The sequence below is a fragment of the Salmo salar genome, chromosome ssa19 (genome assembly GCF_905237065.1).
Source record: "Salmo salar chromosome ssa19, Ssal_v3.1, whole genome shotgun sequence".
Lineage (NCBI taxonomy): Eukaryota > Metazoa > Chordata > Actinopteri > Salmoniformes > Salmonidae > Salmo > Salmo salar.
In genome coordinates this window covers 13,399,059-13,414,014 of record NC_059460.1, presented here as the reverse complement: position 1 = coordinate 13,414,014, position 14,956 = coordinate 13,399,059, and the positions used below count along the sequence as shown (strand labels likewise).

The window sequence follows — 14,956 nt, the reverse complement described above, 5'->3', positions numbered from 1 at the left end:
AATTTACATCCAACAGATCACACACTTTTACACGTTGTCTTTTGGGCCACTCACAAACACGGCCCTTTCAGGTCAATTCTGTTGACAGAGGAGTGAAGAGCAGCGCTTCAACTTACTTTTTCACCAGGTGGTCCGATGGGACCTTGAGGACCAGGAAGACCCTGCAGGACAGAAACAGACCGACAGTTTCAGAGTTTGTTGCCATAGCAGCGACACACACACACACACACACACACACACACACACACACACACACACACACACACACACACACACACACACACACACACACACAGACTAGCTGGGGTCATGGAGGGGGATTGGGGACTCAGAAGAAGTTGCTAACTGACATGCAAGGGTAAGAATGGTGGAACTGTATTCATTCTTGAGCGTGTGCGTGCACGTGTGTGTGTATTTGTGCCCACGTGAGTGTGAAGGTGTGTGTGTGATTGTGTGTGTGTGTTTGTGTGTGGCACAGAGAGTAATCTGAGGCTGTGCTGCAGCTCGGGGAGCTTGCTCCTACAGGTGTGTCTCTCTCGGCAGGCATTCCACAGACATGAATGAGATGCTTTCACCGCTTCCCTCAACCCCCCCAGAAAACCCAGGAAAATATCCCAAGAAAATCTCTCTGTGTGTGCTCTCTTTACCTCCAGGGAAGGGGAGGGGGGGAAGCAGAAGAGGATAGAGGCAGAATTCAACTAATCCCAAAATGTGATGTAAATAATCATCAGAGAGCAGTATATTTCCATAAGCTCCTGATATAATACCTCATTACAGTGAAAACATTATCTAACAAAAAATCGTATTTTTTTTTGACATTACACACAAATAAAAACTAATGACTAATGTGGGTACTGAGAGTCAATAGCAACATCAACCTTTTTTTGTACATGTACGTTTATATGTATATATTTGGTCTGTGAAGACTGTGATATTGTCTGTAATGTCAGTGACACTATTGTCTGTAATGTCTGTGACACTATTGTCTGTAATGTCTGTGACACTATTGTCTGTAATGTCTGTGACATTATTGTCTGTAATGTCTGTGACACTATTGTCTGTAATGTCTGTGACACTATTGTCTGTAATGTCTGTGACATTATTGTCTGTAATGTCTGTGACAGTATTGTCTGTAATGTCTGTGACACTATTGTCTGTAATGTCTGTGACACTATTGTCTGTAATGTCTGTGACACTATTGTCTGTAATGTCAGTGACACTATTGTCTGTAATGTCAGTGACACTATTGTCTGTAATGTCTGTGACACTATTGTCTGTAATGTCTGTGACACTATTGTCTGTAATGTCAGTGACACTATTGTCTGTAATGTCTGTGACACTATTGTCTGTAATGTCTGTGACACTATTGTCTGTAATGTCTGTGACACTATTGTCTGTAATGTCAGTGACACTATTGTCTGTAATGTCAGTGACACTATTGTCTGTAATGTCTGTGACACTATTGTCTGTAATGTCTGTGACACTATTGTCTGTAATGTCTGTGACACTATTGTCTGTAATGTCTGTAATGTCTGTAATGTCTGTAATGTCTGGGATATTATCATGTCTGTAATGTCTGGGATACTATCATGTCTGTAATGTCTGGGACACTATCATGTCTGTAATATCTGGGATACTATCATGTCTGTAATGTCTGTAATGTCTGTAATGTCTGTAATGTCTGGGATACTATCATGTCTGTAATGTCTGTAATGTCTGGGATACTATCATGTCTGTAGTGTCTGTAATGTCTGGGAAACTATCATGTCTGTAATGTCTGTAATGTCTGGGATACTATCATGTCTGTAATGTCTGGGATACTATCATGTCTGTAATATCTGGGATACTATGATGTCTGTAATGTCTGTAATGTCTGGGATACTATCATGTCTGTAATATCTGGGATACTATCATGACTGTAATGTCTGTAATGTCTGGGATACTATCATGTCTGGGATATTATCATGTCTGTAATGTCTGTAATGTCTGTAATATCTGGGATATTATCATGTCTGTAATGTCTGTAATGTCCGGGATACTATCATGTATGTAATGTCTGTAATGTCTGTAATATCTGGGATATTATCATGTCTGTAATGTCTGGGATACTATCATGTCTGTAATGTCTGGGATACTATCATGTCTGTAATGTCTGTAATGTCCGGGATACTATCATGTCTGTAATGTCTGGGATACTATCATGTCTGTAATGTCTGGGATACTATCATGTCTGTAATGTCTGGGATACTATCATGTCTGTAATGTCTGGGATACTATCATGTCTGTAATGTCTGTAATGTCTGTAATGTCTGTATTGTCTGTAATCTCTGGGATACTATCATGTCTGTAATCTCTGGGATACTATCATGTCTGTAATATTAGGGATAATATCATGTCTGTAATGTCTGTAATGTTGATAATATTAGGGATACTATCATGTCTGTAATGTCTGTAATGTCTGTAATGTCTGTAATGTCTGGGATACTATCATGTCTGTAATGTCTGTAATATTAGGGATACTATCATGTCTGTAATGTCTGTAATGTCTGGGATACTATCATGTCTGTAATGTCTGTAATATTAGGGATACTATCATGTCTGTAATGTCTATAATGTCTGGGATACTATCATGTCTGTAATGTCTGTAATATTAGGGATACTATCATGTCTGTAATGTCTGTAATGTCTGGGATGCTATCATGTCTGTATTGTCTGTAATGTCTGTAATGTCTGTAATGTCTGTACTGCCTGGGATACTATCATGTCTGTAATGTCTGTAATGTCTGTAATGTCTGTATTGTCTGTAATGTCTGGGATATTATCATGTCTGTAATGTATGTAATATTAGGGATACTATCATGTCTGTAATGTCTGTAATATTAGGGATACTATCATGTCTGTAATGTCTGTAATGTCTGGGATGCTATCATGTCTGTATTGTCTGTAATGTCTGTAATGTCTGTATTGTCTGTAATATCTGGGATACTATCATGTCTGTAATGTCTGTAATGTCTGGGATGCTATCATGTCTGTACTGTCTGTAATGTCTGTAATGTCTGGGCTACTATCATGTCTGTAATGTCTGTAATGTCTGGGATACTATCCTGTCTGTAATGTATGTAATATTAGGGATACTATCATGTCTGTATTGTCTGTAATGTCTGTAATGTCTGGGATACTATCATGTCTGTAATGTCTGGGATACTATCATGTCTGTAATGTATGTAATATTAGGGATACTATCATGTCTGTAATGTCTGGGATACTATCATGTCTGTAATGTCTGTAATGTCTGGGATACTATCATGTCTGTAATGTCTGTAATGTCTGGGATACTATCATGTCTGTAATGTCTGTAATGTCTGTAATGTCTGGGATACTATCATGTCTGTAATGTCTGTAATGTCTGGGATACTATCATGTCTGTAATGTCTGTAATGTCTGTAATGTCTGTAATGTCTGGGATACTATCATGTCTGTAATGTCTGTAATGTCTGGGATACTATCATGTCTGTAGTGTCTGTAATGTCTGGGAAACTATCATGTCTGTAATGTCTGTAATGTCTGGGATACTATCATGTCTGTAATGTCTGGGATACTATCATGTCTGTAATATCTGGGATACTATGATGTCTGTAATGTCTGTAATGTCTGGGATACTATCATGTCTGTAATATCTGGGATACTATCATGACTGTAATGTCTGTAATGTCTGGGATACTATCATGTCTGGGATATTATCATGTCTGTAATGTCTGTAATGTCTGTAATATCTGGGATATTATCATGTCTGTAATGTCTGTAATGTCCGGGATACTATCATGTATGTAATGTCTGTAATGTCTGTAATATCTGGGATATTATCATGTCTGTAATGTCTGGGATACTATCATGTCTGTAATGTCTGGGATACTATCATGTCTGTAATGTCTGGGATACTATCATGTCTGTAATGTCTGTAATGTCCGGGATACTATCATGTCTGTAATGTCTGGGATACTATCATGTCTGTAATGTCTGGGATACTATCATGTCTGTAATGTCTGGGATACTATCATGTCTGTAATGTCTGGGATACTATCATGTCTGTAATGTCTGTAATGTCTGTAATGTCTGTATTGTCTGTAATCTCTGGGATACTATCATGTCTGTAATCTCTGGGATACTATCATGTCTGTAATATTAGGGATAATATCATGTCTGTAATGTCTGTAATGTTGATAATATTAGGGATACTATCATGTCTGTAATGTCTGTAATGTCTGTAATGTCTGTAATGTCTGGGATACTATCATGTCTGTAATATTAGGGATAATATCATGTCTGTAATGTCTGTAATGTCTGGGATACTATCATGTCTGTAATGTCTGTAATATTAGGGATACTATCATGTCTGTAATGTCTGTAATGTCTGGGATACTATCATGTCTGTAATGTCTGTAATATTAGGGATACTATCATGTCTGTAATGTCTGTAATGTCTGGGATGCTATCATGTCTGTATTGTCTGTAATGTCTGTAATGTCTGTAATGTCTGTACTGCCTGGGATACTATCATGTCTGTAATGTCTGTAATGTCTGTAATGTCTGTATTGTCTGTAATGTCTGGAATACTATCATGTCTGTAATGTCTGGGATACTATCATGTCTGTAATGTCTGTAATGTCCGGGATACTATCATGTCTGTAATGTCTGGGATACTATCATGTCTGTAGTGTCTGTAATGTCTGGGATACTGTCATGTCTGTAGTGTCTGTAATGTCTGGGATACTATCATGTCTGTAATGTCTGGGATACTGTCATGTCTGTAGTGTCTGTAATATCTGGGATACTATCATGTCTGTAGTGTCTGTAATATCTGGGATATTATCATGTCTGTATTGTCTGTAATGTCTGGGATACTATCATGTCTGTAATGTCTGTAATGTCTGGGATACTATCATGTCTGTAATGTCTGGGATACTATCATGTCTGTAATGTCTGGGATACTATCATGTCTGTAATGTCTGGGATATTATCATGTCTGTAATGTCTGGGATACTATCATGTCTGTAATGTCTGGGATACTATCATATCTGTAGTATCTGGGATATTATCATGTCTGTAATGTCTGGGATACTATCATGTCTGTAATATCTGGGATATTATCATGTCTGTAATGTCTGTAATGTCTGTAATGTCTGGGATACTATCATGTCTAATGTCTGTAATGTCTGGGATACTATCATGTCTGTAATGTCTGGGATACTATCATGTCTGTAATATCTGGGATATTATCATGTCTGTAATGTCTGGGATACTATCATGTCTAATGTCTGTAATGTCTGGGATACTATCATGTCTGTAATGTATGTAATATTAGGGATACTATCATGTCTGTAATGTCTGTAATGTCTGGGATGCTATCATGTCTGTATTGTATGTAATGTCTGTAATGTATGTAATATTAGGGATACTATCATGTCTGTAATGTCTGTAATGTCTGGGATACTATCATGTCTGTAATGTATGTAATATTAGGGATACTATCATGTCTAATGTCTGTAATGTCTGGGATACTATCATGTCTGTAATGTCTGTAATGTCTGGGATACTATCATGTCTGTAATGTCTGAGATACTATCATGTCTGTAATGTCTGGGATACTATCATGTCTGTAATGTCTGTAATGTCTGGGATACTATCATGTCTGTAATGTCTGTAATGTCTGGGATACTATCATGTCTGTAATGTCTGAGATACTATCATGTCTGTAATGTCTGGGATACTATCATGTCTGTAATGTCTGTAATGTCTGGGATACTATCATGTCTGTAATGTATGTAATATTAGGGATACTATCATGTCTGTAATGTCTGTAATGTCTGGGATACTATCATGTCTGTAATGTCTGTAATGTCTGGGATACTATCATGTCTGTAATGTCTGTAATGTCTGGGATATTATCATGTCTGTAATGTCTGGGATATTATCATGTCTGTAATGTCTGGGTTATTATCATGTCTGTAATGTCTGGGATACTATCATGTCTGTAATGTCTGGGATACTATCATGTCTGTAATGTCTGGGATACTATCATGTCTGTAATGTCTGGGATATTATTATGTCTGTAATGTCTGGGATACTATCATGTCTGTAATGTCTGGGATACTATCATGTCTGTAATTTCTGGGATACTATCATGTCTGTAATGTCTGGGATACTATCATGTCTGTAATGTCTGTAATGTCTGTAATGTCTGGGATATTATCATGTCTGTAATGTCTGGGATACTATCATGTCTGTAATGTCTGGGATACTATCATGTCTGTAATGTCTGGGATACTATCATGTCTGTAATGTCTGTAAAGTCTGGGATATTATCATGTCTGTAATGTCTGGGATACTATCATGTCTCTTATGTCTGGGTTGCTATCATGTCTGTAATGTCTGTAATGTCTGGGATACTATCATGTCTGTAATGTCTGTAATGTCTGGGATACTATCATGTCTGTAATGTCTGTAATATCTGGGATACTATCATGTCTGTAATGTCTGGGATATTATCTTGTCTGTAATGTCTGTAATGTCTGTAATGTCTGTAATGTCTGTATTGTCTGTAATGTCTGGAATACTATCATGTCTGTAATGTCTGTAATGTCTGGGATACTATCATGTCTGTAATGTCTGGGATACTATCATGTCTGTATTGTCTGTAATGTCTGGGATACTATCATGTCTGTAATGTCTGTAATGTCTGGGATACTATCATGTCTGTAATGTCTGGGATACTATCATGTCTGTAATGTCTGGGATACTATCATGTCTGTAATGTCTGGGATATTATCATGTCTGTAATGTCTGGGATACTATCATGTCTGTAATGTCTGGGATACTATCATGTCTGTAATGTCTGTAAAGTCTGCGATATTATCATGTCTGTAATGTCTGGGATACTATCATGTCTGTAATGTCTGTAATGTCTGTAATGTCTGGGCTACTATCATGTCTGTAATGTCTGTAATGTCTGGCATACTATCATGTCTGTAATGTCTGTAATGTCTGGGATACTATCATGTCTGTAATGTCTGTAATATCTGGGATACTATCATGTCTGTAATGTCTGTAATGTCTGGGATACTATCATGTCTGTAATGTCTGGGATATTATCTTGTCTGTAATATCTGTAATGTCTGTAATGTCTGTAATGTCTGTATTGTCTGTAATGTCTGGGATACTATCATGTCTGTATTGTCTGTAATGTCTGGGATACTATCATGTCTGTAATGTCTGGGATACTATCATGTCTGTAATGTCTGGGATACTATCATGTCTGTAGTATCTGGGATATTATCATGTCTATAATGTCTGTAATGTCTGGGATACTATCATGTCTGTAATATCTGGGATATTATCATGTCTGTAATGTCTGTAATGTCTGTAATGTCTGGGATACTATCATGTCTAATGTCTGTAATGTCTGGGATACTATCATGTCTAATGTCTGTAATGTCTGGGATACTATCATGTCTGTAATGTCTGGGATACTATCATGTCTAATGTCTGTAATGTCTGGGATACTATCATGTCTGTAATGTCTGTAATGTCTGGGATACTATCATGTCTGTAGTGTCTGGGCTATTATTATGTCTGTAATGTCTGGGATACTATCATGTCTAATGTCTGTAATGTCTGGGATACTATCATGTCTGTAATGTCTGTAATGTCTGGGATACTGTCATGTCTGTAGTGTCTGTAATGTCTGGGATACTATCATGTCTGTAATGTCTGGGATACTGTCATGTCTGTAGTGTCTGTAATGTCTGGGATACTATCATGTCTGTAATGTCTGTAATATCTGGGATACTATCATGTCTGTAGTGTCTGTAATGTCTGGGATACTGTCATGTCTGTAGTGTCTGTAATGTCTGGGATACTATCATGTCTGTAATGTCTGGGATACTGTCATGTCTGTAGTGTCTGTAATATCTGGGATACTATCATGTCTGTAGTGTCTGTAATATCTGGGATACTATCATGTCTGTAGTGTCTGTAATGTCTGGGATACTATCATGTCTGTAATGTCTGTAATGTCTGGGATACTGTCATGTCTGTAGTGTCTGTAATGTCTGGGATACTATCATGTCTGTAATGTCTGGGATACTGTCATGTCTGTAATGTCTGTAATGTCTGGGATACTATCATGTCTGTAATGTCTGTAATATCTGGGATACTCACTTGTGTCCCTGGGATCCCCTGCTGACCCGGAGGTCCTGGCTCTCCTTGAGGTCCCTAAACAAAGACAGATACGATCAATCTCACATGACAATGAGCTAACAGCAGAGCAGGACACCGCAGTCATTATGTGAAGTAACCGGTGCCCCTGCACGTTGACTCTGTATCTGTACATCCTGTATATAGCCTCGCTACTGTTATTTTACTGCTGCTCTTTAATTATTTGTTACTTTTATTTTTATTTCTTGCTTCTACATTTTTTATTTAACACTTAAGGTCTACACCTGTTGTATTCGGCGCGTGTGACAAAAAAACAATTTGATTTGAAGTATATTTGTATATTTTACTAAGACGATGGACACGTTTGAGGAGATGTTTGAGGGTCTACTCTCAATACGTTTGGGACTGAAGAAAAATCAATCAATCAATCAATCAATCAATCAATCAAATTGATTTATAAAGCCCAGTTTACATCAGCCGGAGCCACAAAGAGAAATAGTTGACCTTGGAAAGAACTGTTGTATACACTGAAGAAACTGATATTTCTGGACCAAACAAACAACTGCAACGTGCAGTCTGTTGCTACTCTGAACTGTAGGATTGCTGTTGTTGAAGTTCGTCCTAAGCACTGATTTAGGACCAGATTACCTTTCCCAAATCCTATCATTAACCATTAGAAGGTTAGCTTGCAAAACTGACCTAGATCAGTGCTTAGGGGCAATATCAGCCAACTCCGATGTGCTACAGGGAGAGGCCCCAGCGGGCAGTCATTTTGAAACACATAGAGAGGTCATTGCTCACAAACACACAGTTTGACCATTGACCTCTACAGCTGTGAAGTTTAAAATAGCGTTAGAACCTAGCCCAAACAACCTATCCTAAACACTGACACACTCCTCTCTGGTGACAAACAATGTATTGGTCAGGCTTATACAAACACTATATAAACCAGTTCCGGTTCCATCAGAGTGGGTGTTTTAGTTTAGCATCTGTGTGAGATAACATTATGAGTGTTCATACCATGTTTCCTTTTGGACCGTGTGGCCCGTCCACTCCAGCTACACCCTGTGGGAACACAAATATTCAGATGAGTAGGAACTTCTTATTCAATGTTGTAACATACAGGAGATACCACAGTGATAACTCTATCATAGGAAAGTATGTGTTAAGTACTACTTACAGGCTGTCCAGTGGGACCGGGTGGACCGCGGGGCCCAAGCAGACCTCTAGGACCCTAGAGAGAGAGAGAGAGAGAGAGAGAGAGAGAGAGAGAGAGAGAGAGAGAGAGAGAGAGAGAGAGAGAGAGAGAGAGAGAAAAAAAGAAGAGTTTCAGGATCAAAGGATCAAAGATGGTGGATAAATGAAAATAGTCCACGCAAGCCGTTTACCATTGTAAAAAATATTCAATGTTCCTGTCTGGGGGCATTCCCTCTTTCACGTGAGCATGCTTTCCCCCGTGAACTCACGGTTCCTTCATAATAATACTGTATCTGGAATGATCAAGTGAGATAGAGAACCGCTGCCTATGGTCTACCTATTGTCCCTTCTCCACTTGCCTCACTAGTTCCACCCCGCCTAGACCAGATAACATTTGCATTTGAGATGTCTCAGTCTGGGGCACCCAATAAGTAGACCCTCACCCGATCAGAAAAAATGAGGGAGTGGGATGTCTCGCTTTATCTACTGTCTCTGGGTCTCAGAAAACAATGTTTAAGTCATCTGTTGAACAAATGCCCAATTAAGAAACCCTGCCCCCAATGGACTAATATGAATCATACATGAAATAACTGATACAGAAGTAGTCGTGCTGTCAACCAGAGGAGATAGTAGGTCATAACAGGGTGGTTGAATACTTATATTACTCCAATACCGTTGTTACACTGTAGGGCCCTATTTATCAAACCTAATAGCAATTCAGTGGACGCTCTCTTACGCTCTCTCCAGCCAATCCCCTTGGCCCGATCTCTCCATCCTCGCCCTGCACAGAGAGAAAAAACAGTTTGTTTACACAGTAAGGACGGAGGGATGTAAATGAAGAAGGGGAGTGGGATAATGATGAAGGGGTAGAGGATACTCACTCTCTGTCCATCCTCTCCAGGGGCTCCAGGTGGTCCCAGTGGTCCTGTCTCCCCCTATGGGAGAGGGGGATATAGAGGGGGAGAGAGAGAGAGAGAGATGTGTGTTATTATTATAAAAGAGGATTGGGCCAGCTGTAGACTTGAAGCCACTCACAACCTCTATTTACATCAAACTGGCTGGCTGACTGACTCTGTTGTTACCTTGATGTTACCAAGGCCAGGATTAGGATCTGCACGCCCCGGCTGGAAATATCTGAGGCCTCCTAATATCTGTCTCAGTCTCTGTCCCTTCTCTCCGTTTCTCTACCTCCCTGCAGCCCAAGCTCCTATTTAGCCTGGTGGGGGACTTACATTTACATTTTAGTCATTTAGCAGATGCTCTTATCCAGAGCGACTTACAGTAGTGAATGCATACATTTCATACATTTTTTTTTCTCCGTACTGGTCCCCCGTGGGAAACGAACCCACAACCCTGGCATTGCAAACACCATGCTCTACCAACTGAGCCACACGGGACCACTTGTGCGGCTTGCCTCTTCTAAGGGCCCTCCAAGCAGACCGTACAGAACAGGACTGGCACTGGGAGTTCTGTATATGCATGTGTATGATCGTAGCATGACCAAGATCTTCAACATGCTGCCTGGCTATGTGTCTGGTGAGTAACTCCATGGAAGAGATCGATATAAGAGGATCAATGTGTCCAAGCTATTGGTCCAACTGTAAGTCTAAATAATGCTAACTTTATTTAGTTCATTTTAAATGACCACTTCAAAGCCATTCAGATTAGCTCTACAATAACACAATAATATATATAACTCAGCATTTCATTTTCTGAATGAAGGACTTAGCTGATTGTATAATATTGCACACATAAAAACTCACGACAGCTTATTCAGTAGTAACACCCACAAGCTGATGTCGCCAAAAATGTCAGACATTTTATAACTTCCAAAACCCTTGGTATTTCCAAAATCCCCTGTTCAGAGCCTAATAGCGTTGGCATTTTCTTTTAAGCCAATTTGGTTTTATCAAATAGGGCAACAGTGTTTTTACCCATAAGCCTATAAACGTCCAAGGCCATTTGTTTCTCAGACCAACACTAGCCTATTGTTCAATGATATTCATCCAGTATGTATCCCCTTGATTACCTGCTGTGCTAAATCTCACTGTAATTTACCTCAGGTCCTCTGGAATGAGTGATAATATTAGATGGAAAAGACCAGTGTTTTTGGAACATACTGTATTGCTGGCCATACTACGACCCATATACTCTCTCTTTCACTATTTGTTCAAGCGGGTCGACGGGTTGAAGAGTGAAGGTGACTTTAAATCAGACCCTCAATCTAAGTGAACCAGTATAGGAAGTGGAAGTCATCTTTTGTAGAGGGAGAGAATAGGGGGATTATGATCATTTTGTGTCTGCTTCATGGGTCATTTCCCTGAGATAGTATGCAGGCTCTCAACTACCTAATGTACAGATGTAGGATCTTCATTTGAGCCAGTTTGCTACAGCAGGAAAATAATCCTGCAGCAACAAGACATTTTAATTATTATTTGGATTATAATTAATGGATATTTTTGTAGGAGGTGATACATTTTTCGTAAGGAAAATGTCAAACTTCAAAAGCCTTTTTAAACCTCAAATACAGGAAAGTTCTCCTGTACCAGGGTGATCAAATCAAGATCCTACATCTGTATTCCCATTTAGGAAGAGGTGAACATGCAGGAGCTTGCGACTTTGTGGTGACGTTACTATACTCACCCTGTGTCCCTTCTCACCAGGCAGACCGGGCAGGCCATCAAAGCCTCTGTCACCCTGTGGAGAAACAATGTGACAATGACCACCGAGTCCCAAGATGATACAGACATCATCCTGCATAAGTTTGCAACACAGTATTGTGATCAAAACAGAACAGTCACACTAGAGAAAGTGACTAGAGAAAGTGACTAGTAGAGAGAGGTCCTCGTGTACCTTAGAGCCTGACTCTCCGGGCATTCCTCGGGCGCCATCGGCGCCACCACGACCCTACAAGAGAGAGGGAGAGAGAGAGAGAGAGAGAGAGAGAGATAGGCTAAACATGGAAACATCAAGATCAATCAGGGCATGACATCTACCTGGAAATACAGCTACAGACAATTACGTCATCCACTGCCAGGTTGTCTTTTTTGGTCATTTTAACTGGATTTTAGCACATATCAGGCATCTGTTTTTGATTCATTAGGATAAACCTCTCAGATCTCACACGACACACACAGACACACACACACACACACACACACACACACACACACACACACACACACACACACACACACACACACACACACACACACACACACACACACACACACACACACACACACACACACACACAAGCGCCGGATGAGGGTCACTCAGTTCACTTACCCTCTTGCCAGATTTGCCTATTTGTCCTGCAGACCCTTGGACTCCCCTGGGGCCCTGTGAATGACAAGTGATGATAGTCAGTTTTTAGTCAGCTGAGGGAAATGAACTGTATAGGTAGTGAAATGTGTAGGTATAGGTAACTGTAGGTGAGATATTGAGGTATTGGTAACTACAGTGAGGTAATGGTAACTGTAGTGAGGGACTGGTAACTGTAGTGAGGTATGGGTAACTGTAGTGGGGTATGGGTAACTGTAGTGAGGTATTGGTAACTGTAGTGAGGCATGGGTAACTGTATTGTGATATAGGTAATTGTAGAGAGGTATTGGTAACTGTAGTGAGGTATTGGTAACTACAGTAAGGTATTGATAACTGTAGTGAGGTATTGGTAACTGTAGTGAGGTATTGGTAACTGTAGTGAGGTATGGGTAACTGTGGTGAAGTATGGGTAACTGTAGTGAGGTATGGGTAACTGTAGTGAGGTATAGGTAACTGTAGTGAGGTATGGGTAACTGTAGTGAAGTATGGGTAACTGTAGTGAGGTATGGGTAACTGTAGTGAGGTATAGGTAACTGTAGTGAGGTATTGGTAACTGTAGTGAGGCATGGGTAATTGTATTGTGATATAGGTAACTGTAGAGAGGTACTGGTAACTGTAGAGAGGTACTGGTAACTGTAGTGAGGAATGGGTAACTGTAGTGAGGTATGGGTAAATGTAGTGAGGTACTGGTAACTGTAGAGAGGTATTGGTAACTGTAGTGAGGTATTGGTAACTACAGTGAGGTATTGATAACTGTAGTGAGGTATTGGTAACTGTAGTGAGGTATAGGTAACTGTAGTGAGGTATTGGTAACTGTAGTGAGGTATGGGTAAATGTAGTGAGGTATTGGTAAATGTAGAGAGGTACTGGTAACTGTAGTTAGGTATTAGTAACTGTAGTGAGGTATTGGTAACTGTAGTGAGGTATGGGTAACTGTAGAGGGGTACTGGGAACTGTAGTGAGGTATTTGTAACTGTAGTGAATGATAGGTAACTGTATTGAGGTATTGGCAACAGTAGTGAGGTATAGGTTAACTGCAGTGAGGTTTAGGTAACTGTAGAGAGGTACTGGTAGCTGTAGTGAGGTATTGGTAACTGTATTGAGGTATTGGTAACTGTAGTGAGGTATTGGTAACTATATTGAGGTATTGGTAACTACAGTAAGGTATTGATAACTGTATTGAGGTATTGGTAACTGTAGTGAGGTATGGGTAACTGTAGTGAAGTAGGGGTAACTGTAGTGAGGTATTGGTAACTGTAGTGAAGTATGGGTAACTGTAGTGAAGTATGGGTAACTGTAGAGAAGGATGGGTAACTGTAGAGAAGAATGGGTAACTGTAGTGAGGTATTGGTAACTGTATAGAAGGTTGGGTAACTGTAGAGAAGGATGGGTAACTGTAGTGAGGTATTGGTAACTGTAGAGAAGGATGGGTAACTGTAGTGAGGTATTGGTAACTGTAGAGAAGGATGGGTAACTGTAGAGAAGAATGGGTAACTGTAGTGAGGTATAGTGTAGACTATCACTGTGAGTGTGTTAAGTAGTCTACAGGTATATGTTTAACCTCTCACCTGAGGACCAGGGTCTCCACTATCACCTTTAAGTCCAGCAGAACCAGGAACACCCTGAGATAGAGATGGACCAGTGAGAAACACGGACACAAATCTTAAGTCAGTCCTATGGCTTGATCATAACTCCACACAGCCAGTAAGGTGAGTATATGTTTCATACAATGAAACAGCAGATGGCGACATTTAGCTGTTAGTTGATGTTTTTTGTGTTGTTTGAATAGAGGAACTGACATGTATTGTAGAAAAAAAGGAAAAGTTTATTAAACAATGTTACAAAACCATTGTATAGAATTATATCCCAGGCAAAGTAAGAACTCTTTATCTTCATCTGTTTTTAAAAGGATTTAGATAGGATGACTATAAGTGTGTGAGTATCTTTAATCAGGACTAAAGTATGTTTCATCTTGAACATCTCCATGTGTCAGCTATCTAATCTGCACCAAAAATGTATTATTCAACAGAGATGAATGTATATGACAAAAAAAAACGTAAAAAATGTGAATTTCCTTTTGGTGCTCTAGAACTTAATTGGGTATTTTTGGGGCATATACTTAAGTCTAAAATTGTGGGGTTCTATTGCAAGGCTAGGTAGAACTTTTAAAGCACCTTACTGGTCTTCGCGACTGAAACATTCCCAACTAGTGATTTAATAA

At 39.6% G+C, this 14,956-nt stretch overlaps 1 protein-coding gene across 7 annotated transcripts in view; it reads right to left on the bottom strand.

The window, feature by feature from the left end:
- col11a1a (collagen, type XI, alpha 1a) overlaps positions 1 to 14,956 on the bottom strand; it is a 95,505-nt gene that overhangs the window by 38,964 nt on the left and 41,585 nt on the right. For all 7 annotated transcript variants that reach the window (XM_014157275.2, XM_014157277.2, XM_014157276.2 and 4 more), the window contains 10 exons: positions 14,304 to 14,357; positions 12,700 to 12,753; positions 12,265 to 12,318; positions 12,055 to 12,108; positions 10,293 to 10,346; positions 10,148 to 10,192; positions 9,395 to 9,448; positions 9,235 to 9,279; positions 8,218 to 8,271; positions 117 to 161 (listed from right to left, as the gene is read on the bottom strand). In XM_014157275.2, coding sequence (XP_014012750.1) covers positions 117 to 161; positions 8,218 to 8,271; positions 9,235 to 9,279; positions 9,395 to 9,448; positions 10,148 to 10,192; positions 10,293 to 10,346; positions 12,055 to 12,108; positions 12,265 to 12,318; positions 12,700 to 12,753; positions 14,304 to 14,357 — 513 coding nt within the window. The remainder of the gene's footprint in view (positions 1 to 116; positions 162 to 8,217; positions 8,272 to 9,234; positions 9,280 to 9,394; positions 9,449 to 10,147; positions 10,193 to 10,292; positions 10,347 to 12,054; positions 12,109 to 12,264; positions 12,319 to 12,699; positions 12,754 to 14,303; positions 14,358 to 14,956) is intronic.